At 46.5% G+C, this 25,695-nt stretch overlaps 1 protein-coding gene across 6 annotated transcripts in view; it reads right to left on the bottom strand.

The window, feature by feature from the left end:
• Positions 1-8,209: 8,209 nt before the first annotated feature.
• The window catches only part of CNBD2 (cyclic nucleotide binding domain containing 2), a 74,230-nt gene continuing 56,744 nt past the window's right edge, over positions 8,210-25,695 (bottom strand). For 3 of the 6 annotated variants that reach the window (XM_055373433.2, XM_019017055.2, XM_019017057.2), the window contains 2 exons: positions 15,149-15,318; positions 8,210-8,553 (listed from right to left, as the gene is read on the bottom strand). In XM_055373433.2, the coding sequence (XP_055229408.2) occupies positions 8,262-8,553; positions 15,149-15,318 (462 nt within the window). In that variant the 3' untranslated portion in view covers positions 8,210-8,261. The remainder of the gene's footprint in view (positions 8,554-15,148; positions 15,319-25,695) is intronic. The other 3 variants (XM_019017056.3, XM_004062085.2, XM_004062086.2) reach the window with 2 other exon arrangements.

Below are 25,695 nucleotides of genomic sequence, written 5' to 3'. Positions count from 1 at the left end.
TAGGTGAACCTTGAGGACAACATGCTAAGTAAATGAACCAGCCCCAGAAAGACAAATATTGTATGATTCCACTACTCTAGGTACCTAGGGTACTCAAATTCATAGAGACAGAAAGGAGAGGGGTAGTTGCCAGGGACTAGGGGGGAAGGAGTAATGGGGAGTCATTGTTTAATGGGTACAGAGTTTCATTTTTCCAAGATGAAAAGAGCTCTGGAGATGGATGGTGGTGATAGTTACATAACAATGAGAATACTTCATGCCACTCAACTATACACTTAAAAATGATGAAGATGATACATTTTATGCTATTCGTATTTTACCACAGTTACACATACGTTTCTAATTGCAAGGATGGTTCAAAGAACTCCTAAGGCCAGGCGATGGCTTACAGCACTTTAAGAGGCTGAGGCAGTGGCTGGGCACGGTGGCTCACGCCTGTAATCCCAGCACTTTGGGAGGCCAGCGTGGTTCGATCACCTGAGGTCAGGAGTTCAAGACTAGCCTGACCAACATGGTGAAACCCCATCTCTACTAAAAATACAAAATTAGCCAGGCGTGGTGGCATATGCCTGTAATTCCAGCTACTCGGGAGGCTGAGGCAGGAGAAGCTCTTGAACCCAGGAGGCAGAGGCTGCAGTGAGCCAAGATCCGCCACTGCACTCTAGTCTTGGCAACAAGAGTGAAACTCTGTCTCAAAAAAAAAAAAAAGAAAAGAAAAAAAGAGGCTGAGGCAGGAGGATCACTTGAGCCCAGGAGTTTGAGACAGGCCTGGGCAAAACAGTGAGACCCCACCTCTGTTTAAAAAAATTTTTTTTAAAAGCAATTCCTAAGTACACTTCACGCAGATTGGCCAGTTGTTATTTGACTATATTTTCTTTGCCATTCTCTCTGTAAATGTACATATTATAATTTTCTAAATAATTTGGAAAGTAAATTGAAGAAATTATCTCTCTTAACTGCCAAGTACTGCAGTGTATATTTCCTAAGTACAAGGAGAGTCTCTTACGTAACAGTACAATTACAGACAGCAAGAAATACAATTACGGCCAGATACGGTGGCTCACACCTGTAATTCCAACACTTTGGGAGGCTGAAGCAGCCAGATCTCTTGAGCCCAGGAATTCAAGACCAGCCTGGGCAACATGGTGAAACCTTGTCTCTACAAATAATAAAAAAAAAATTAGCCAGGCATTGTGGCACACCTGTAGTCCCAGCTACTGAGGAGACTGAAGTGGAAGGATCCCTTAAGCCCAGGAGGTCAAGGCTGCAATGAACCGTGATTGCACCACTGCACTCCAGAGTAGACAGAGTGAGACCCTATCTCGGAAAACAAACAAATAAATAAAGAAATACTATTATCTCTCCCACAGTTCATTTCCACATGCCACCATGGGGTTCAATAATCCATTTTCTTTTTCTTTTTTTTTTTTTTTGAGACGGAGTTTGGCTCTTGTTGCCCAGGGTGGAGTGCAATGGCACAATCTCGACTCACCACAACCTCCACCTCCCGGGTTCAAGTGATTCTCCTGCCTCAGCCTCCCAAGTAGCTGGGATTACAGGCATGTGCCACCACACCCGGTTAATTTTTGTATTTTTAGTAGAGACGGGGTTTGTCCATGTTGGTCAGGCTGGCCTCGAACTCCCGACCTCAGGTGATCTGCCCACCTCGGCCTCCCAAAGTGCTGGGATTACAGGCATAAGCCACTGCGCCCAGCCTCAATAATCCACTTTCTTGATCCTGACTTTCTGTTGGGGGTGGGTGGTTTTGGAAGTACGAGATAGGTGAGGACAAAACAAAAGAGAGGCGGGTGGGGCCCTGCTCAGCCCCTGGGGTGGGGGCTATGTGTGCAGAACACCCGCTGGACCCCTGGAATTGCACAGATGCTAGGCATGAAGCTCAGGAAAGGGATGGAGCCTGGCGGAGAGTCACACAGCACACATCTGAACTCTGCCACCTCTCACTGCCCCAGCCCTCCAGTGTCTGTCCCCAAGGCCCACAGTTTGGCAGCAGCCATGAAAAACCTTTGTTTATGCTTTGATCCTGCTTATCAGCCGCCTAGAAACTGCTACTCATCCTCATTGTTTGCTCTGAACCAGTGATTACAAATTCAGCAACTCAGCACCCTTGCAGTTTAGCCCCATAAATCCCCCAGCAGTAGAAAGGCATCATGGTAAAATGGCCTGTACGTGTACTGCCCTGAAAGTATTTCCCTATGATGTAGCCTTGCAGATGAGCAAAGTGACCCATTTCTCCCCTTAACTGGAAGGTAAGATTTTCCTAGGAGTTAAAGGAATAGAAGACTTTTCTTTTTTCTTTTTTTTTTTTTTCTTTTCTTTTCTTTTTTTTTTTGAGATGGAGTCTTGCTCTTGTAGCCCAGGCTGGGGTGCAGTGGCGCAATCTTGGCTCACTGCAACCTCTGCCTCCTGGGTTCAAGCGATTCTCCTGCCTCAGTCCCCCGAGTAGCTGGGGTTACAGGTGCCCGCCACCACACCAGCTAATTTTTTTTAATATTTTAATAGAGATGCGGTTTCACCATGTTGGCCAGGCTGGTCTCGCACTCCCGACCTTGTGATCCGCCCACCTCAGCCTCCCAAAGTGCTAGGATTACAGGCATGAGCCACCGCGCCCCACCGGAATAGAAGATTTAAACAATGCCTTTCTTCCAACCCCAAGTTGGGACCTTAAACACTACCTATAACAAACGCTGGTAATGTGTCCTGTGTTTATTTTTCAAGTGGGTTTTTTTATTTTTCCTCCAAACAGTGGAAGCTTTTAGCACTAGGGGCTACATTTTTGGCTCGAGCAGCTTGGGCTTGCCTCTCCAAGTATGACTATGCTTATTTACATATGGAAAATAATTCCAGAGGGCAATTATATTCTCCCCAGCACAGTTTCAGGGCTGTGTGTGCAGACTTCCTTTTTTGAAAATAGGTGGCTCATTTGGGATAGATGAGTAATGGTGGTGTAACTGTCCACACACTTCAATGCTGATTAACTAGGAGGGTGCTGGGCTGTGGTTTTCCTGGATTTTCTGGAACCACCACCTGGTAGCTGAGTGAGCTTTGCCTTCGGGGCCTCAGGCTCCTCATCTCTCAAATGGATGCTGCCATCCAGTTAGCTGCCAGGAAATAGTTTCAGAGTAAGTGATGGCCTCTGTAGAGTGCCTCACATAATGCCTGGCACACACCGGGTACTCCATACCTGAGCCTGGGGCCCTCTCCCTGGCTTCTTAGGCATGGCAGATCACCCCAGGCTTCCAGGACCCTTGGATCTGTGCCTAGGTGGCAGTGAGGACCTCTGCAGCACTGAAAATGTCATTTGTTCCAAACACTTGTGCCAGGGGGTATCATATTTACTCCTTCTGAGTGAACTTCTCTCCCAGGTAAATGCTCATGTCACGTCTTCCACTGCCCACTGCCTGATTCTTTTTTCTTTCTTTTCCTTTTTTTTGAGAGTTTCACTCTGTCACCCAGGCTGGAGTACAGTGGCATGATCATGGCTCACTGCAGCCTTGACCTCTTCGGCTCAAGTAATCCTCCCACCTCAGCTCCCTTAAGTAGCTTGGACTACAGGCATGCACCGCCATGGATGGCTACTTTTTGTATTTTTTGTAGTGACAGGGTCTCACTATGTTTCCCAGGCTGGTCTTGAACTCCTGCCTCAGCCTCCCAAAGTGCTAGGATTACAGGCGTGAGCCAGCACACCCAGTCTCCTGCCTGAATCTGATCCCATGTTATTGCATGTGTATGTATGTATGTGTGTATGTGTATGTGTGTCGTGTGTATATGTGTATTTATGTATATGTGTGTATGTATATGTGTATGTGTGTATATGTGTATGTGTATATGTGTGTATGCATGTGTATGTGTGTATATATGTGTGTATGTATATGTGTGTGTGTGTGCTGGGGAAAGGGAGCCTTGAGAACCGGCGCTCATTCTGCAGCTCACAGCCTGGAAGCTAGGCTCACACACAAGTCCCACCTCCCCCCGCCCTACATTCCCCTCACTGTCCCACTCATTCTTTTTCCAAACAGTACCCTCCCCACACAGTGCTTGGTATGGTTTGCTGCCCTGTCTCCACTCTCCCCTGAGAGGCTGCCCGTTCATGTTCCCATGAGCTCCTTCACCTAGAGAAGAGTGTGGGGGTTAGGCGAGAAGTCATTTAGGCTCCTCCTACCCCAATCCACTCAGTGATGGCCTTTATCACTGATTATGAGGGCTCAGCCTTCCAAAGTCTCAGTTTCCTATTCCACTGAAGGGGGAAGAGAGTTTCTAGATGATCAAATTGACCTTGGTCTAAAAGACGTGAATAACACTTAGCGAGTGCTGAGCACTTACCATGCCAGGGACTTTACACCATATGCTGAATATAACAAGCATCTCTTGCTGCCCACTCCCTGCTTGGTTACTGGATTCAAAGAGACAGCAGTACTGCCTAATTCTATAATTCTATTCAAATGTTCACTTGGTTTCTCAAACAAATGCCAAAGAGGGACACATTCTCAATGCACAGAAAAGCACAGAGGACTCCTTGAAGTCCTCTTCAGACATTTCTCCTTCTCAAGTTCTTTTGTCACATAGTGGCTTCAGGAACTTTCCTCTTCCTCAGCTCCCCTCAAGACCTCCTGAAGCCCAGCCCAGAGTCTCTCTCCCTTCTCAGTACCCTCATCCTCAGTTGCTCTTCCAGGCTATTTTCTCACCCATTACTGCCCTAAAAAACATGTTCTGCCTGTTATTCTGGAAGCATTTTCTTCTTCTTTTTTTTTTTTTTTTTTTGAGACGGAGTCTCGCTCATCGCCCAGGCTGGAGTGCAGTGGTGCCATCTCGGATCACTGCAAGCTCCACCTCCCAGGTTCACGCCATTCTCCTGCCTCAGCCTCCCAAGTAGCTGGAACTACGGGCGCCCGCCACCACGCCCAGCTAATTTTTTGTATTTTTAGTAGAGGCGGGGTTTCACCGTGTTAGCCAGGATGGTCTCGATCTCCTGACCTCGTGATCCGCCCGCCTCGGCCTCCCAAAGTGCTGGGATTACAGGCGTGAGCCACCGTGCCTGGCCGCATTTTCTTATTTCCCAGGAAGCAGGACCCAGAGATCTTGGTGAAAAAAATCTTCCACCTTGTTATACACATACCACCTCTTTTAATCGTCAACAGCCATTAAGTGGCAGAGCCTGCAGGACTCAACAGGTCACTGAACTCCACAGTCAGATGCTCAGCAAGGTGACTGTCACGTAATAAGTGCTCAACATGTGACCCCTTACATAAAGAGTTTGGGCTGGGCATAGTGGTTCACACCTGTAATCCTGGCATTTTGGGAGGCTGAGGCAGGAGGATCACTTGAGGCCAGGAGTTTGATACTAATCTGAACAGAACAGCAAGGCCCTGCCTCTACAAAAAAAAAAAAATTAGTCAGGCATGGTAGTGCACACCTGTAATCCCAGCTACTTAAGAGGCTGAAGCAGGATGATCGCTTGAGCCCAGGAGTTTGAGGCTGTAGTGAGCTATAATCATGCCATTGCATTCTAGCCTTGGTGACAGACAGACCCTGTCTCAAAAATAAATTTAAAAACATAAAATTTAAAAGGAGTTTGGTGACCCCTAGCCAAGAAAATAAAAGGCAACAGAAAATGCATCTTATCCAACCTTTGACTCTCTCTGCAGTGCTCAATAAATAAATGTCAAGGCTGGGCACGGTGGCTCACGCCTATAATCCTAGCACTTTGGAAGTACCAAGACAGGTGGATTGCCTGAGCTCAGGAGTTTGAGACCAGCCTGGGCAACACAGCAAAACCCCATCTCTACTAAAAATACAAAAAATTAGCCAGGTCTGTAGCCAGGCCTGATGTCACACACCTGTAGTCCCAGCTACTTGAGAGGCTGAGACACGAGAATCGCTTGAATCCGGAAGGTTGCAGTGAGCTGAGATTGCACCACTGCGCTCCAGCCTGGGCGACAAAGCAAGACTCTCTCCAAAAATAAATAAATAAATAAATTTCAAATGGATGAATAAGAAGCCCACACCATCATTTTGGAGCCACAGCCCTAAATGCAAAAGGATACCTAAATATGGTCAGACACCCCAACTTACTTGGTCCCAAAACAGTGACCCCTTGTCCTTGTAGGTCACAGTCGACCTTTCCAGGACTGCTGCAGACATCCCTGACTCCTTGATTCTGGAGCTATCAGGGAAGTGAAGATCTGTAAGTCCACTGCTTCTTTACCCTTTACGTCCACACCCCCTTCAGAGAGAAAAATTTCATACTTCTTTTCTGGTATGCAATATGAAAACGGTTTTCTTTTAAATTCAACAGAGTTCCAGTGTAGTGGCTCTGTATGAGTTTGTCCTCACATTGCTAATAAAGACATACCTGAGACTGGGTAGTTTATAAAGAAAAGAGATTTAATTGACTCACAGTTTCGCGTGGCTGGGAAGGCCTCAGGAAACTTAGAATCGTGGCAGAAGGGGAAACAAACAAATCCTTCCTCACATGGCAGCAGGAGAGAGAATGAGAGCTGATCGAAGGGGAAAGCCCCTTATAAAACCACCAGATCTTGTGAGAACTCACTCACTATCATGAGAACAGTATGGGGAAACTGCCCCCATGATTCAATTATCTCCACCCGGTCCTGTCCTTCACACATGGGGATTATTACAATTCAAGATAAGATTTTGGGTGGGGACACAGCCAAATCGTATCAGGCTCATACCTGAAATCTCAGCACTTTGGGAGGCCAAGGTGAGAGGATCACTTTAGGCCAGGAGTTTGAGATCAGCCTGAGCAATTCATTAAGACACTGTCCCTACAAAAAAAAATTTTTAATTAGCCCTACGTGATGGTGCATACCTGTACTCCCAGCTACTTTGGAGGCTAAGGCAGGAGGATTGCTTGAGCCCAAGAGTTCGAGGCTGCAGTGAGCTATGATCGTGCCACTGCACTGCAGCCTGGGCAACAGAGCAAGACCCTGTCTCAAAATAAAAATAAAAAATAAATTCAACAAACAAAACTATAATGTTGAATATGCTTTTCAAACTAGATCACCCCCATTCATGAAAGCCATTGATCTTGTCCAACTTGCTCATTTCACCACTGGGGAAACTGAGGTACAGATAAGGGAATCAAAGTGCTCAAGAGGGTCCAGTGAGACACAAGCACACCTGGGACTGCCAGAGCTCCTGGTGCCCAGCTCAACGCCCAGGCATTCCTCAGAGTCTATGCCTTGCCAGGGACAGGGTGGGTGACTTGGAAGCGGGCAGGCTCCTGTGCCGCCATGGCCTCCGCCAGGCTCCTCAGTGCTCTCAAGCTAACCTATGGGGTTCTCGAAGGGAAAGAGGTGTCTGGAGCTTGGTCTGTGGTGCTGAGGCTGCTGGAGACAGGAACCCTGAGTTCTAGGCCCAGATCAGTGTTGGGCAGCTCCAGATTAAAGACCCAGCAGAGAGACTGAGGAGCTCTCTTTCGTTCCGACTCTGCAGCCTCCTTGTCTCCACCTCCTCTATCACAGCTGCTCACTCATCCTGGACCTGATGCCTGCTCCTGTCATGCTGTCCCATCAGCGTCTCTCTGGCTCCTGTACCCTCCTCCCAATCAGTCGCAGCCTCACTTCACTCTCTGACAGGGACCAAGCCCACCACCTGCAGGCCCATGTGTGTTTTGTTTGACACTATTTGAAAACAATCTGAATTAGTTGCTCGTGTTAAAAACTGGTAGGAATCATCTAAAATATTGAATTTCTTGATTCTCTTGAAGAATCTACAGACTGACGATATGAGGCCTGAATTATTTTCTGACAGGGCAGCAACTGACTGGGCTAAGGGGCAGCTGCCCCATCTGGGTGGGGAACTTACACAGCGGGCCCCAGCATCTCCACCATTCCCCGTTGCCTTCCCAGCCCTTCTGCTGCACTCCTTTAGATGACCTGTCTGGCCTTGGAAGGCATTTGCAACCCTAGTCTTGACCACTTTGATTTGAGCCTTCCCCACATCCAGCTTATCAGACAAGACCCTCCTACCCTGAAACTATGCCCAATGATTAACCCATCCACACACAGCCTCTGACCATCCATTCACTCAGCCCAGCCCTCAAGCGTCAAGGGAGACTGTGCCCCCATTGCTGTCCCCCAAACACCTCTCTGGACCCACAGCTCAGCCCTCCAGGCCCCCTTCCTCCAAGTCCCACAGCTCCCATGGTGGTCATTCAGAAAGCACAGCGGCCAATCCACCATCCTTTATTTGTCCTAAATAAGGACCCCTGTGCTCTTACACTAAGCCAAGAGTTCTCGGATTTTGTACCGAGGTGCTTTGATGGCTTGGACAATCCTCAATGGGGGGAGGTATTTCTGGGGTGCCATAAAAATAGGATAACGAGGTTTAGTTGTCTTGTTGATGCTGCACAAATCCAGGACCACAGACTTAGGGTTGTAGATCTCTTTCTTCTTGGGCCGGTTTGGAGTGAACAGTTGACTTTGGCAAGGCTCCACGAGCAGCTGCAACAGGTCCTTCCGAAAGATATTCCAGCTGTTCTGCTGGAGGAACTTCTGGCACATATCTTCATCACTAAAGGGCAGGCACAGAAGCCGAGGTTCTCATGCCAGTCCCGCCCCTCCAGCCTTGCCTCCTGCCACTCTCCCCTCCCTAAGCATGTGGGAGGGGAAGCATTCTGCTTCTGTGACCCTCCCAGACTCTCCTTCTGCACCCTTTCCCTTTCCACAGTTTTCTTCCCTTAGGCCTGTGCTGTCTCATGTAGTAGCAATGGGCCACATGTAGCTACTGAGTACCTGAAATGCAGCCAGTCTGAAATAGAGATGTGCTGTGAGTGTAAAATACACACCAGATTTCACAGACTTAGAACACAGAACTTAGAATGTAAAATAGCTCCTTAATCATTTTATATTGATAAATGGATAAAGTGTGGTATATACATATTACATGATTCGGTTTACGTGAGATGTCCAGCACAGGCAGGTCTGTAGAGACAGGAGGTAGACTGGTGGCTGCCTTGGACTGGCCATGGTGCTCTGGCTGCACCCTGCCCCCTCGCCTCATAGTAAGTGCGGCTGAGGAAGGTGGAAGAAGGACTGGGGCCTCCTGAGACCACAGCAAGGCAAGGGGGTATTAAGCTTCAACTAACTCACCTGTACTCTCTTACCTAAGCAGACAAGCTGAATACATCATTAACAAGTCAGAACATTCTTCCAGCCAGATTATATCGACAAAGATAAAGTCAACTTTGATCCATAGAGATTGGCTTAAGAAAAAACCCAGAGGTCAGCATGGCTACAAGCTAGTCCTGTAGCGTCAGCAATATGACAAAGCCAGCTTCCACCTGCTCATGAAAGCTGACCATGTGCACCTCTTCTCAACTCCATGCTTGTGGCAGCAGGTTGGTAGTTTGAAACTGGCCATGGTGGGAGTATTTACACTATGGAAATCAGCAAACACTGCAAGCCAGGGTCCTCCTCCGGCATCTTGGAGAGCTGGTTGTTAAACATCCATGAGCACACTACTGGGTAGTCCTCACTTAAAAAGTTCCATTAACTCTCAATTTCTTACATAATAAATAACAACAACATCTCACTCAGACTTAGAACTTACCATGTGTCAAGCACTTTACATTTGTGAACTCATTTAATTTTCACAACCACTCCATTTCAGAAACATAGAAATTGGGGTGAGGCTAAGGGAGTCACCAAAACCTAGGAGGGGGCAAGCATGTGATGACTAATTCTTAGGGGATAATTTTTTTTTAAACTAGATTCTAAGCTAGGACAGACAAGACTCCATGTCACTTCCTGATGCTGATGGTCACATTGATTTCTAGTCTACTTTTTCACTGAACAGGGTAGCCTCAGCTTCACACAGGGGTCTCAGTTCCAATCCCCTGTCTCACTTGAACTGAAAGCTGCATCTGTCCTTTCAGGCTTTAAAAAATCAACCCATGGCTGGGTGCGGTGGCTCATGCCTGTAATCCCAGCACTTTAGGAGACCAGGCGGGTGGATGACTTCAGATCAGGAGTTTGAGACCAGCCTGGCCAAGATGGTGAAACCCTGTCTCTACTAAAAATACAAAAATTAGCCAGGTGTGGTGGCACACGCCTGTAATCCCAGCTACTCAGGAGGCTGAGCCACAAGAATCACTTGAACCCAGTGGGGGAACATTGCAGTGAGCTGAGATCATGCAACTGCACTCTAGCCCGGGCGACAGAGTGAGACTCTGCCCCAAAAAAAAAAAAAAAAAATCAGCCCGTGACGCCCTTAAGCCGTCCTGGGCAATCCCCAGCATTAGTTCATACTGTCTGTCTGTTTTGGGTGATCCTCTTCACTTTGGCCTTGGGGATTTCCTGACTTTCTTGTGGATGCAGCCATGCATTCTACCCCACATGGGCCGCCCTGTGCTCTGTAGGGGTGATTTTCAGGATAACCAGCCTGCGCTATTCACAGGACAGGTACCTCTGCCACCGGCTCTGTGATCTTCAGGATCTCAGAGTCTTCGGTTAAAACGTGAGGGATTTGAGCTAGATAATGGATATGTTTTCTGCCTGTTTTAGCAGTCTAGAAAGGCATGAGTTCAACGATTAATGAATAAGACAGAATTCTGTGGGTCAGCATTCTAGATGAGGGCCGCAAATACTGACTGAGCAGGGCGGATGCTGAATGTTCCATCTTCCCCCTCTCAAGTCTATGTAAACCTTTTATGAATTTCCATTCAACAGATATTAACTGATCCCCATCATGTGCCAGGCAATATGCAAGGAGCTAATGCTCCTTAAACCCTTTTTTGAGTGGCAGGTCTAAATGGCCATTTCCTATATTGGTAATACCCAGGAATCAGAGAAGTGTGGCATCCTTGAACCAGAAGGAACCACCAGTATTTTTCAGCTTGTTTTTCTCACAAGACTGCCCCAGTGTTGGCCTTATCTACATATCATCTGCTCTTTAAATTTATTAATGATTTTCCGGGCTGGGCACGGTGGCTCACACCTGTAATCCCAGCACTTTGGGAGGCCGAGGTGGGCGGATCACCTCAGGCTGGGAGTTCGAGACCAGCCTGGCCAACATGGTGAAACCCCATCTCTACTAAAAGTAGTCAGGTGTGGTGGCGGCGCCTGTAATCCCATCTACTTGGGAGGCTGAGGCAGAAGAATCACTTGAACCCAGGAGGCAGAGTTTGCAGTGAGCCAAGATCACACCACTGCACTCCAGCCTGGGTGACAAAGCAAGACTCTGTCTAAAAAAAAAAAAAAAAAAAATTACAAATGATTTTCCTTCAATCTGTTCAGTTCCTTTTACTTAAATATTTACTTTAACTTTGTCTTAAGCAACAAGATCTGTCAGATCACACAGTTAGTAAGTTAGTCATGTTGCTTTTTCTAATTCACATAAATAAATATATAAATGTTAAAACTAAAAACGTCAATCTGTGAGCCACCTAAAATCATCCTGTAACCCTCCTGTGGAATATGTTCATACTTTAAAAAATACTGATCTACTCTAATTTTCTTGTTTTGCTGATTGGAGTCAAAAGCCTAGAGAAGGTCATGAAGACCTCACACTGCTCAAGGTCATGAAGATCTCACGTCAGAGCCTTTTGTGTGCTTATTGGCCAGGGCTGGAATCACCTGCAGCTCTGTCTGCCTTCATACCCACTTTCTGTACCATTGGAATCACTCGCTTCCCACACCTGCTGCCAAAACCGTGTCTGACCACAATATCACCGCAAGTAAAGAAAATGTGTAAGAAGTATGAGCTCCATTATGAAAACAGAGTATGACAATAAAGGCATATTTGGCACATATTCACGAAGTGAATAAAACACTAAAAGGAAATACAGAAGATGCTAACTGGGATTGCCGGAAGACTGCAAATGATTTGGGTTTTGTCTTTTTTTGCTGTTCAGTGTTTTTCAATCTTCTGCAATGAGTATGGCCCATCACATTTAGTCAACATTTATTAAGCACCTTCTGCATGCTGGGCACTGTACAGGTGCTAGAGACCAAAGGCGGATAAAGCACAGCCTTGCCTTCCTGAAGCACTTAATCAGGTGGAAGGGAAAGAGCTGTGCAAACAGGTAACTGTATGACAACACGATACGGTGAATGACAGAGCTGTGTAGAGAATATTATGAGTGTGCAGAAAGGGGGTACTTATCCCAAACTGGGGTTAGTCTGAGGAGGTTTGCTGCAGAAGATGAATCTTACAGAATGAGCAGGAATTTATCACAAAGGGTGGAGGCAGGACTGGGGTTAGCATTTCAGGCAAAAGGGCCAGCATTGGCAAAGGCAAGGTATGTGCAGCATCTAGCAGGCAACCCGCCTGGGCTGCTGGAGTGACTTGGAGGTGGCAGGAGATGCTGGAGGGGGCTTGAGTGGGGTGTCAGACTGTGGTGGGTCATTGAGGTAGCATTGAGTTTGGACTTTATCCTATAGGCAGTGAGATACCATTGAAAGGTTTCAAGCAGGAGTTTAACACAACTAGATTAGGGTTTTAACAAGAACAGTGTGCAGAAAGAATCCAGCAGGCAGGAGACTGAAGGGGAGGAACCCGTGATAAGACTCTTGCGGGAGTCTAGCTTGGTGGTCCCGAAGCGGGGGTGGAGGCCAGGCGCGGTGGCTCATGCAATCCCAGCACTTTGGGAGGCCAAGGTGGGTGGATCCTTTGAGCTCAGGAGTTTGAGACCAGCCTGGGCAACATGGCAAAACCCCGTCTCTACCAAAAAATACAAAAAAATTAGCCAGGCATGGTGGCGCCTGCCTGTTGTCCCAGCTACTGGGGAGGCTGAGGTGGGAGGATCACTTGAGCCCGGGAGGCAGAGGTTGCAGTGAGTTGAGATTCAGCCACAGCATGCCAGCCTGGATGACAGAGTGAGACCCCATCTCTCACATACACACACAAAACAAAGCCGGGGTGGAGAGACATGTCACCCAGGGAGATGTACAAGATCCACTAGAGTATGTGAATAGTAGGATTTCATTTATATTTATCTTTCTCTTTTTCTTTTAAAAGATCAATTTTTATATGTTTATAATATATATTGGTACAGTAATATTATATGTGGATATAATAAAAACAAATTAACAGATGTTATTTATATTACATATACATACCAGGGAGTACATGCTTGAACACTTTTTAGTAATAGCAGTGTGAGATGGAAACAGTTTTGAGACCACTGGTCTGGGCAATAAATTAATTTTTACATTTAAAAAAGTTATTTGTTCCCATTATAAAAGCATTAACATTCACTCTAGAAAATTTGGACACTATGAAAAAGTAAAAAAAAAAATTATCTAATCTTTCAAGATACATATTTATTTTTAATAATTATAAAAGTAAATCTCAGCATTTTGGAAGACCAAGGCAGGAGGACTGGTTCAAGACCAGCTTGGGCAACATAATGAGACCCCCATCTCTACAAAAAAAATTTTCAATTAGCTGAGCATTGTAGTGTACATCTATAGTTCCAGCTACTCAGGAGACTGAGGTGGGAGGATCCCTTGAGCCCAGAAGGTCAAGGCTACGGTGAGCCATGATTGTGCCACTGCACTCCAGCCTGGGGAACAGAGTGAGAATCTGCCTCAAAAAAATAAGTAAATAAAAATAAAATAAAACATGAGAGGAATATATAACCAGAAAGTCCCCTTTAGTCTCACCTCCCAGAGAAAATGGCTCTTACCATAGGCATTGTCATTTTGCTTATTTCCTTCTAGGTTTCTCTCGGGTAAGTGTTTTACAAAGGCATAGTCATAGCACATGTACAGTTCTGTACCACCCTTTTCCAGTATCATTATATCACCCATTTTACCCTGATGTTACAGAGCCATTAAGCTTACCATTTTTTAAATAAAACAATTATGTTCTATCAAGAGAATATACCACAATTTTATAAACTATCCCCTTAGTGTGGCACACATGAATGTTGTTGTCATTGTTTTTCTATTATGAATATGGCTGCTATGAACATCTTATTTATTTTTTATTATTATTATTTTTGTTTGAGACAGATTTCGCCCTTGTTGCCCAGGCTGGAGTGCAAAGATGCAACCTCGGCTTACTGCAACCTTCGCCTCCCGGGTTCAAGTGACTCTCCTGCCTCAGCCTCCTGAGTAGCTGGGATTAAAGGTGCCCGCCACCACACCCAGTGGTGTGTTTAGTAGACTATGTTTACTAGAGACAGGGTTTCACCATGTTGGCCAGCTGGTCTTAAACTCCTGACCTCAGGTAATCCACCTGCCTCAGCCTCCCAAAGTGCTGGGATTACAGGCATGAGCCACCACGCCCAGCCTATTATTATTTTGAGATGGAATCTTGCTCTGTCACCCAGGCTGGAGTGCAATGGTGTAATCTTGGCTCACTTCAACCTCTGCCTCCCAGGTTCAAGTGATTCTCCTGTCTCAGCCTCCTGAGTAGCTGGGATTACAGAGGCCCACTATCATGCCTGGCTAATTTTTGTATTTTTAGTAGAGGCAGAGTTTCACCATGTTGGCCAGCCTGGTCTCAAACTCCTGACCTCAGGTGATCCACTTGCCTTGGCGTCCCAAAGTGCTGGGATTACAGGAGTGAGCCACCATGCTCAGCCTTATTATTTTTTAAAACAGAGTTTCACTCTGTTACCCAGGCTGGAGTGCAGTGATGCCATCTCAGCTCACTGCAACCTCTGTCTCCCCGGTTCAAGCGATTCTCCTACCTCAGCCTCCTGAGTAGTTGGGATTACAGGCATGTGCCACCACGCCTGGCTAATTTTGGGTTTTTAGTAGAGATGGGGTTTTACTATGTTGGCCAGGTTTGTCTCAAACTCCTGACCTCAAGTGATCTGCCTGCCTCAGCTTCCCAAAGTGCTGGGATTATAGGCGTGAGCCACCACACCCGACCCTGCAATGAACATCTTAATGCAGGGGCTTTCTCCATATTTTGGCTCTATAAATTCACAGATGAATCTCTTTCTCAAAGTGTTGGGACAGTTTTATAGCACTTGAAATGTAATGCTAAAATTATTATCAAAAGGATTGAGCCTATCTAGAGTGTACCAACAACTCCCAGTTTCATTTCACCCTTGTCAGCAACAGGTATTATATTTTTCCTTCTTTTACTAAAATAACAGGTGAAAAATTGTTCACTTCACCTGATGGGACTCACGCACATTTCCAGTACTGACCTGGGGAATGCAATATTGAGCTTTAACAACTTTTTTATCATCTCGTCATCATTGTCAATCAGTTCATAAAATATTTCCTTCCTTATCCGTATCAACTCATTTCCCAGGCTCATCAGGATCAAGGGTCGTGTGTCGCATTCACCCTCTGGAAGGAAGGCCTGGTGAAGACCCTCGGGAGAAGTCACAGAAAGTTAGACCTCAGAGACTGTCCAGGTCTGCCCGCAGATTTTCATTCTTTTTTTTCTTTTCTTTTTTTTTTTGAGACAGAGTTTCGCTGTTGTTGCCCAGGCTGGAGTGCAATGGCCCAATCTCAGCTCATTGCAACCTCTGCCTCCCAGTTTCAAACGATTCTCCTGCCTCAGCCACCTGAGTAGCTGGGATTACAGGCACGCGCTACCTTTTGTATTTTGAGTAGAGATGGGGTTTCTCCATGTTGGTCAGGCTGGTCTCGAACTCCTGACCTCAGGTGATCCACCCGCCTCGGTCTCCCAAAGTGCTGGGATTACAGGCATGAGCCACCATGCCCAGCCTACCCACAGATTTTCTAGATGGGAAAAAGAAGGCCTCAAACAGGAGGTGAATTTATCTGGGATCACTGAGCAAATGACAGGCAGGAGAAATCCTGGGCCCCTTTTGCTACATCATATGGAATTCCTCTAACCGTGGAATTAGAAGAGCACCTAAATCAGATTATCCACTGTCCCCCTCCAGCAATCTCACTGCCACTATTGCTCTCAAGTTTTCCCCAATGTCCAATTACAGCTTTTTGTTTTGTTTTGTTTTTGTTTTTGTTTTTGTTTTTGTCGAGCAAATCTCTTTTCTCTTCCTTAGGACTTACAACAAAAATCAAACAGCTAGGCACCAGGTGCAGTGGCTCACACCTGTAATCCCAGCACTTTGGGAGGCCCAGGCGGGTGGATCACTTGAGCCCAGGAGTTTGAGACCAGCCTGGGCAACATGGTGAAACCACATATCTACACAAATTATAAAAGTTAGCCAGATGTGATAGTGCATGCCTGTAGTCCCAAGCTGAGGTGGGAGGATTTCTTGAGCCCAGGAGGTGGAGGTTGCAGTGAGCCAAGATCGCGCCACTGCACTCCAGCCTGGGCGACAGAGCGAGAGACTATCCCAAAAAAGTAAAATAGGCCAGGTGTGGTGGCTCACACCTGTAATCCCAGCACTTTGGGAGGCTGAGGCAGGCTGATCACCTGAGGTCAGGAGTTTGAGACCAGCCTGGCCAACATGGTGAAACCCCACCTCTACTAATAATACAAAAATTAGGGCTGGGCGCAGTGGCTCACGCCTGTAATCCCAGAACTTTGGGAGGCTGAGGCGGGTGGATCACGAGATCAGGAGATCAAGACCATCCTGACGAACACGGTGAAAACCCGTCTCTACTAAAAATACAAAAAATTAGCCAGGCATGGTGGCATGTGCCTGTAGTCCCGGCTACTTGGGAGGCTGAGGCAGGAGAATTGCTTGAACCTGGGAGGCAGAGGTTGCAATGAGCCAAAATTGCGCCACTGTACTCCAGCCTGACGACGACAGAGCGAGACTCCATCTCAAAAAAAAAAAAAAAGGAAAAAAGAAAAAGAAAAAGAAAAAAAAAGAATTAGCCGGGCATGGTGATGGTGGCCGGTGCCTGTAATCCCAGCTACTTGGGAGGCTGAGGCAGGGGAATCGTTTCAATCAGAGAGGTAGAGGTTGTGGTGAGCCAAGATTGCGCCACTGCACTCCAGCCTGGGTGACAGAGTGAAACTGTGACTCAAAAAAAAAAAAGTAAAATAAAAAATCAAACAGCCAGTCCTCTTCTAGACCTTATCTTTGCAGTCACCCACCCCACTCTTTCCTGCAGGCCTCTGTTTCTCCTCCATCCCTCACAGACTTCGGTGGCCACAGGTCCTCCTCTCTCGAGCTGCCCTCCTGTTCCTTGGCTTGAATTCCTACTTTGTTCTATCTGGAAGGGAGATGGAAGTCCACAGGCATACTTGCTTCCGTGATGAAGGGTGCAATCCGCTTTTTAAGGAGACACCCTGGGACAGGCAGAGCCAGGGCTAGAATCCTTGTTGCTGAACTCCCAATCCAGTGCTCAGTCTTCAGCCTCTCAGCTGTTAATCAAGGCTCAGGCAAGGAGGGGCAGGGGCAGGAAAGGTTAGTGGCCCCAGAGCCACCAATGCCAGCTGTATAGGGCTCAAGAAGAAAAAGGGCCACAAACCAAGAGGCCCACTCTGTGGAGGACACATGGGGTTGGGACTAATCCTGGATCCAAGTTGCTGTTGTTGAAGTACAATATACACATCTAATTTACCATCTTTACCATTTTTAAGCATACAGTTCACTGGAAATAAATACATGCATATTCTTTCTTTTCATTCCCTCTCTTCCTCCCCATCCCAGCCTCTGGTAACCACCAATCTACTCCCTATCTTCATGAGATCCAGTTTTTAGGTCCCACATATGAGTGAGAACATGCAATATTTGTCTTTCTGTGCTTGGCTTATTCCACTTAACATAACAGCCTCCAGTGCCATCCACGCTGCTGCAAATGACAGGATCTCATTCCTTTTTATGGCTGAATGATATTCTATTGTGTATATGTCCCACATTTTCCTTATCCATTCATCTGTTAATGGACACTTAGATTGATTCCATATTTTAAAATTGTACTTATGTGATTTGGGGCACATGGTACCTCCTGGGCCATTGCTCGCCTATGAAATGCAGGTGAGAATATCTATCGACATGTCTCCAAAGGATTCTGAATTTGAAAGGAGATGTGAAGTGGGATCTGGAACACCCTCCCCACCTCCACCATTTGGGTTCTAGACCTTGAAATATGACCACGTACAAATTTTTGGGTGCTCTGAGCCCTGGCTTTGTCTCTCTTTGGCAAGACTGGGATGGAGCTATGCCACCTTTCCTCTGAAGCTTCTGAGGGTCTACACGAGATGGCACGTGTGAGAGTGCTCTGGGGGGACATGAAGCACCTTGTGTGTCTCTCATGTTGAGTACAGTGGGAACAAAGGCCCTCCTAGTCAATGCCAGGACTTGCACAGAAACCAGAATGGCTGCTCTTTAGCCAGCTCCTACTCTGGGGAGGAAACATATATATATATATATATGAATTTACACCTTACAACTATCCTAGGATGTGGGGGTTATCCTCAGATGTGGAAAATGAGGTTCAGGAAAGGAAATTTACCTATCCACAGTCAATCATCTTATAATTACAATAGCAATGATGATAAAATGATAATAATAGCACCAACGAACATTTATTGAGCACTCACTAAATTCCAGGGCCTTTTGTAGTTTTTGCATCTATAACCCATTTAACCCTCACCACAATCCAGTGAGCTGACTCCTATTCTTATTCTCATGTTACAGGTGAGGATGCTGAGGTTAAGAAAATTGTCCAACATCAGCCGGGCGCAGTGGCTCACGCCTGTAATCCCAGCACTTTGGGAGGCCGAGGTGGGCGGATCACGAGGTCAGGAGATCGAGACCATCCTGGCTAACACGGTGAAACCCCATCTCTACTAAAAATACAGAAAATTAGCCGGGCGTGGTGCGGGTGCTTGTAGTCCCAGCTACTTGGGAGGCTGAGGCAGGAGAATGGCATAAACTCTGGAGGAGGAGCTTGCAGTGTGCGGAGATCGTGCCACTGCACTCCAGCCTGGGTGACACAGCGAGACTCTGTCTCAAGAAAAAAAAAGAAAAAGAAAATTGTCTAACATCACACATCAGGAAAGCAATAAACCTAGGCTTTGAATCAGGTGGTCTGTCTTCAGAGTCTGTGCTTTCAGCAACTACAATGAGGAAACTGAGGCACAAAGAGGTTAAGTAGCTTGCCCAAGGTAATGAGACATAAAGTGGCAGAGCCCAACCTTGAACCAGGGATCCACTCAGGAGCACTGCTGTCCCGCTTACTCTCTCAGCCACCTCCAACCCACTTGCTGCATGCACACAGCTGGAGTCAGTTGCTTCTCTGGCTAGATGCTTCAAACAGGGTCCCAAGGCACCTGGGATCAAATAAATCTCATGCCGCCTGAGGCCTGGGCTGTCTCACCCTTCCATGCCCTCCATCTCAGCCTCATGTCACTGCTGCCTTGCTTAGTCTGTTCCAGCCACCCTGCCCTCCCTTCCAATCTCCCCAACACGCCTCCTCCCTCCTGCCTTGAACCTTAAACTTGCCGCTTGTCTGTCTTGAACACTTTTCTGCCAGGTCGTTCCATAGCTTATTCTTTTTTTTTTTTTCTTTTTTTGAGACAAGGTCTCACTCTGTCCCCAGGCTGGAGTGCAGTTGCATGATTTCAGCTCACTACAATCTCAACCTCCTGGGCTCAAGGGATCCTCCTGCCTCAGCCTCCCGAGTAGCTGGGACTACAGGTGTGCACCACCACACCCAGCTAATTTTTGTTTTTGGTAGAGATGGGGTTTCATCATGTTGCCCAGGCTGGTCTCGAAATCCTGGCCTCAGCCATCCTCCTTCCTTGGCCTCCCAAAGTGCTGGGATTACAAGTGTGAGCCACTGTGCCCAGTCCCATAGCTTATTATTTTCATCATTCAGGTCTCAGCTTAAACATCACCTCCTCGGAGCAGACTTTCCTTAGCTACCCCATTTAAGAACCTCCCCACCCACCCTGCTTTTCATTCCATTCCTAACAGCGATTTGTAACTTTCTATGTATTTACTAGTTATCTGTTTGTTGTCTGCCCTGACTAGATCATAAGCCCCATAAGGGCAGGAATTACGTCAGTCTACTCAGCCACAATGGCACTTTGTGCCACGCTTGGAGCATGGTAGGTGCTCAAGGAATATCTGCTGAATGAGTGACCCAAATGGAGCCACACAACTTTAGAGGTGGCAGCTCACCCAGATGAATCTCCTCATTTTCCCATGACATAGATTCAAAAAGGGAAAGTGATTTGCCCGTGGCCACACAGCTAACTATTAGAAGCAAAATGAAAATAAGAAATGCTGCTTGCCACCTCTCTTCTGCGCTGCCCATGGCTCTGGCCTGCCCAGTCTTGACCACCTCAGAGGCCTCAGCCTGCCTGTTCCTTGGAGAAGCTGGACTTCCTATATCTCCTGGCTCAAAACCTGGGTCCCTCCACCCTAGGCCCCACCCTCTGCTGTTCCCAGGGCTGACCCAGCTCCACACTGCTACTCCCAAGGGTGAGGACGATGTGACCCACCTTCCAGGGGGCGGGTTCAGTCAAGCAATTACCACTCTCATTCTCCTACAGCTGAAGCCAGGGCCTCAACACAGGGAGCTTAGAGTCCTACCACAGGCACCTCACGAAGGCATCCGCAGACATTTTCTTCAAAGGGGTCATGTTAACAAATATTTGTTGAAGGCTTTCTATGTGCTGGCCCTATGTGGGAAGCAGCAGCCAGGTCCTTGTGCTAAGTCCCCACCCAAAGCCTTCCAGGACTTCTAGGAAATCAAGGCCTTACTCCCTGTTCCAGCATTGCAGGGCCTGGACAAAACAGACCCTGTTGTTCCTGTTCCTGACACAGCCTCCCCTCCTGTCACTGCCTACCAAACTGAGCAAGGCCTTTTCTGTCCTCGTGCCTCCATCCTGCCCAGGCCTCCATGTCCCTTAGTGCCCTGTGTTCAGCTCTGAGCACCTTACTCTGAAACATTAACAAATTGAAGTGAAGCAGACACCACCTTCACTAACTCTAACAAAGACGTATTAATGTAAGATGTTAATAACAGGGGAAACTGGGTGTGGGGCATATGGGGACTCTCTGTCCTATCTCCTCAATTTTTCTGTAAATCTAAAAACTGTTCTAAAAAATAAGACCACTAAAACAATGAATCCAGTAGTGGGGGCAGGGGGAGTGTGGGTGACCACGCTTGGCTGTGAGCTGATCACTATGGAGGCTGGGAGGCAGGTGACAGAGCTGAGTGGCAGGAGGAGCGGTGTGTGGGCGCAGAGGTGGGGCAGGCAGAAGGGCTTTCCAGGAGGAGCAATAGGCTGGAAGGCTGGAAATTACGCCCCTTGAAGAATGACCGAAGGAATGGAGGCCACTCTGCATGAATATGAAAATAATTAACGGAACACTGGCACAGTGCCTGGCTACATAAATGTTGAATGAAAAACAAAACGGCATTCTTTAAATACCTAAGGGCATCACATGCTAAGAAAGTGGATTTCTTCTGTTTTGGGGAACAGGGCAGGGGGAGGAGAGGAGCTAGTTTAAAGTTGTAGGAGGCAATGTTTTACTAAACAAAAGGAAGACATTTCTAAGAGCTAAAAAATAATCATCATTGACAGAGGGCTGTGCTAGGGACTGGACCTCCCAGACAGTACTGGACTGACCTTCCCAGCCCTGAGGACGTACAGGCTGGTGTGAGTGGAGGGAAGGAGCATGCATAGTCCACCATAACACAGGGGGAGAATGGCATAAGGACAACCTTGGAGATAGTGACAGAGGAACAGAGGAGAGGGCTTGGTGAGGGAACAGTTTCCCAGATGCTGAATAACCACACATGAGGCTTCAGGAGACAGCCCTCTGCAGGCACAGAGAGGCTGAGGCCCATTGCTCCTCGTGAAATCCCTTCTCCCGCCCTACCTCTGCACCCGCACACTGCTCCTCCTCCTCTCATTCAGCTTTGGCACCTGCCACCCAGCTTCCATAGTGATCAGCTCATAGCCAAGCGTGGTCATCCATACTGCCCTCGCTCCCACAACTGCATTTTTTTTTTTTTTTTTTTTTGAGACAGGCTCTCATTCTATTGTTCAGATTGAAGTACAGTAACACAATCATGGCTCACTGCAGCCTCGACTTCACAGGCTCAAGCAATCCTCCCACCCCACCCTCCCAAGTAGCTGGGATCATAGGCAAATGTCACCATGCCCAGCTAACTTTTTAATTTTTTGTAGAGACAGGATTTCGCTTTGTTGCCCAAGCTGGTCTTGAACTCCTGGGCTTCAGCAGGTATGAGCCACCATGCCCAGCCTCGGATTCCTTTTTTTTTTTTTTTTTTTGAGACGGAGTCTTACTCTGTCACACAGGCTGGAGTGCAGTGGTGCAATCCTGGCTCACTGCAACCTCCGCCTCCTGGGTTCAAGCGATTCTCCTGCCTCAGCTTCCCGAGTAGCTGGGGTTACAGGTGTGTGCCACCACACCTGGCTAATTCTGTATTTTTAGTAGAGACAGGGTTTCACCATGTTGGCCAGGCTGGTCTCAAACTCCCAACCTCAGGTGATCCACCTGCCTCAGCCTCCCAAAGTGCTGGGATTACAGGCATGAACCACTGTGCCCCACCTGGTGGTCTTATTTTTTAAAACAGTTTTAGATTTACAGGAAAATTGAGAAGATAGTACAGAGAGTCCCCATATACCCCACATCCAGTTTCCCACATCTTACATTGGTATGTCTTTGTTACAATTAGTGAACCTCTACTGCTACATTATTGTTAGCTAAAGTCAATGAGTTGCTTAGATTTCCTGTTTCACCTAATGCCCTTTTTCTATTCCACTATCTTATCCAGGATACAACATTACATTTAATAATAGGGCTCTTTAGGCTCCTCTTGGCTGTGGCATTTTCTCAGGCCATTTTTGATGACCTTGGCAGTTTTGAGGGTACTCATTGAGTATTTTGTGGGATGCCACAGTTAAAATTTGTCTCATGTTTTTCCTCTAATCACGTCTCATGATTAGACAGGAGTTATAAGATATTGAGAGGATGGCCACAGAGGTTAAATGACATTTTCATCACATCCTGTCAAGGGACAATACTATTAACATGATGTTTTACTGTTGATGTTGGCCTTGATGATCTGGCTGTGTTTTTCAGATTTTTTCCATTGTAAAGTTACTTCATTCCCCCCTTGCCATACTGTACTCTTTGGAAGGAAGTCCTATGCATGGCCCACATTTAAGTAGAGAGTTAGGCACTCTCTCCTTTAAGACAGCGTATCTACATAAATTGCTTGAAATTTATTCTGCAGGGAGATTTGTCTCTTCTCCTCCATTTATTAATTCATTATTAATTCATTTATATCAATATGCACTCATGAATGTTTATTTTGTACTTTTGGTTATAATCCAACACTGCTTTATTTTGTTGTTCAAATTGTTTCAGCTTTGACCATTGGGAGATCTTTTAGGTGGCCCCCATGTCCCTTGGACATGCTCCCATATTAAAGTAGTTCCTGCCCCCTCCCCTAGCTCTTCCTTACTTTCTGGCATTTACAATATGTTCTAGACTCATCCTGTGTATTTCCTGCCCTAGTCCTAGATTCAACCATTCTTCCAAAGAGCCCTTGTTCCTTTTATTGGGAAATTGTATTATAAATCATGATCTGGTTTCTTGACATTGGCCTGGGCAATGGTTTTTTTTTTGGGTATGACCCCAAAAACACAGGCAACGAAAGCAAAAATAGACAAATGAGATTGCATCAAACTAAAAAGCTCCTGCATAGCAAAGGAAACAACCAACATAGTAAAAAGACAACCTAAAGAATGGTAGAAAATATTTGCAAGCCGTACATCTGATAAGGGGATAACATCTAAAATGTATAATGAACTTAAACAACACAGTCTCAAGAAATCAAATAGCCTGGTTAAGAAGTGGGCAAAAACTCTGAATAGACATTTCTCAAAGGAAGACATACAAATGACCAACAGATATATGAAAAAAATGCTCAACATCATTGATCATCATGGAAATACAAATTGAAAATCCAATGAGATGTTGAGTCATACCTGTTAAAATGGTTACTATCAAAAAGACAAAATATGACAAATGTTGGCAAAGATTTGCAAAAAAGGGAACCCTCACACACTATTGGTGGGAATATAAATTAGTACAGCCATCATGAAAAACAGTATGGAAGCCAGGCACGATGGTTCACGCCTGTAATCCCAGCCCTTTGGGAGGCCAAGGTGGGAGTATTGCTTGAGGCCAGGAGTTCCAGACCAGCCTGGGCAACATAGTGAGACCCTGTCTCTAACAAAAAATAAAAAAAATTAGTTGGGCATGGCAGCACACACCTGTAGTCTCAGCTATTCAGAATACTGAGGTGAGAGGATTGGTTGGGCCCAGGAGTTCAAGACTGCAGTGACCCATGATCACTTGCCACTGCACTCCAGCCTGAGTGACAGAGCAAGACCCTGTCTCTTAAAAAGAATAAAAGAGGCCAGGTCCAGTGGCTCATGCCTGTAATCCCAGCACTTTGGTAGGCCGAGGTGGGCGGACCACGAGGTCAGGAGTTCCAGACCAGCCTGGCCAACATGGTGAAACCCCGTCTCTACTAAAAATACAAAGTTAGTCAGGCATGGCGGCGTGTGCCTGTAATCCCAGCTACTCAGGAGGCAGAGGCAGGAGAATCACTTGAACCCAGGAGGCAGAGGTCACAGTGAGCCGAGATGGCGCCACTGCACTCCAGCCTGGGTGACAGAGCAAGACTCTGTCAAAAAAAAAAAAAAAGAAAGAAAGAAAGAAAAGAAAGAAAAGAAACCAACCAAGATCCAAGTGTTAAGTGTGCTCATTGCTGGAAGGGTATCATTTCTCTTAGGCCCTATTATCTGACAGAGCAAAACAGTTGTATGTTTCCACCCATACCTATACATATTTCTTCTTTTTTTTTTTTTTTTTTTTGAGATGGAGTCTTGCTCTGTCACCTAGGCTGGAGTGCAGTGGCACAATCTCGGCTCACTGCAAGCTCTGCCTCCCGGGTTCCCGCCATTCTCCTGCCTCAGCCTCCTGAGTAGCTGGGATTACAGGTGCCTGCCACCATGCCCGGCTAATTTTTTTTGTATTTTTAGTAGAGACGGGGTTTCACTGTGTTAGCCAGGATGGTCTCGATCTCCTGACCTCGTGATCCGCCCTCCTCGGCCTCCCAAAGTGCTGGGATTACAGGCGTGAGCCACCACGCCTGGCCTACCTATACATATTTCTATACATAATTATCTGTAAGTATATATTGAGTTAAATTTGAGTGTCTACTGATGTTTTCAACTCTAATCCATTACTACATGGAGCATTCTAGACTCCCCCTGCTTTCTATATATTCCTGCTTAAATTGTGAAAAACCTGGCTCCCACCCTCTGCCATCCATTTACTGAACTGATTTATTTCAGTGTTAACACTGTGTACATGTATAGTAGTAGAAGTATTGTTAATCCCTACCTTCATGAGAAACAGCTTTATCACTAGGGCACAGTGCTCAGACACAGTTCCTTTTGCTTTAGTCTTACCAGCTCCACTCATTTCCAAAGTTACTTAAGTCAGCATCTTTTCCCCCCAACTCCTTCACAGAGATTGTTTCATACATTTGTAATGGTTAGATTATCTTGTCATAGTTTGTATTCCTTCCTCAGATCCACTGACCTCCTAGATGATTTTTTTCTTCTTTTTTTTTGAGATGGAGTCTCGCTCTGTTGCCCAGGCTGGAGTGCAGTGGCGCTATCTCTGCTCACTGCAAGCTCCAACTCCCGGGTTCAAGCAACTCTCCTGCCTCAGCCTCCCGAGTAGCTGGAACTAAAGGCACCCACCACCACGCCTGGCTAATTTTTTCTATTTTT

The sequence above is a fragment of the Gorilla gorilla genome, chromosome 21 (genome assembly GCF_029281585.2).
Source record: "Gorilla gorilla gorilla isolate KB3781 chromosome 21, NHGRI_mGorGor1-v2.1_pri, whole genome shotgun sequence".
Classification (NCBI taxonomy): domain Eukaryota; kingdom Metazoa; phylum Chordata; class Mammalia; order Primates; family Hominidae; genus Gorilla; species Gorilla gorilla.
The sequence above is the reverse complement of the archived record's forward strand: the minus strand, read 5'-3'. Positions and strand labels throughout refer to the sequence as shown.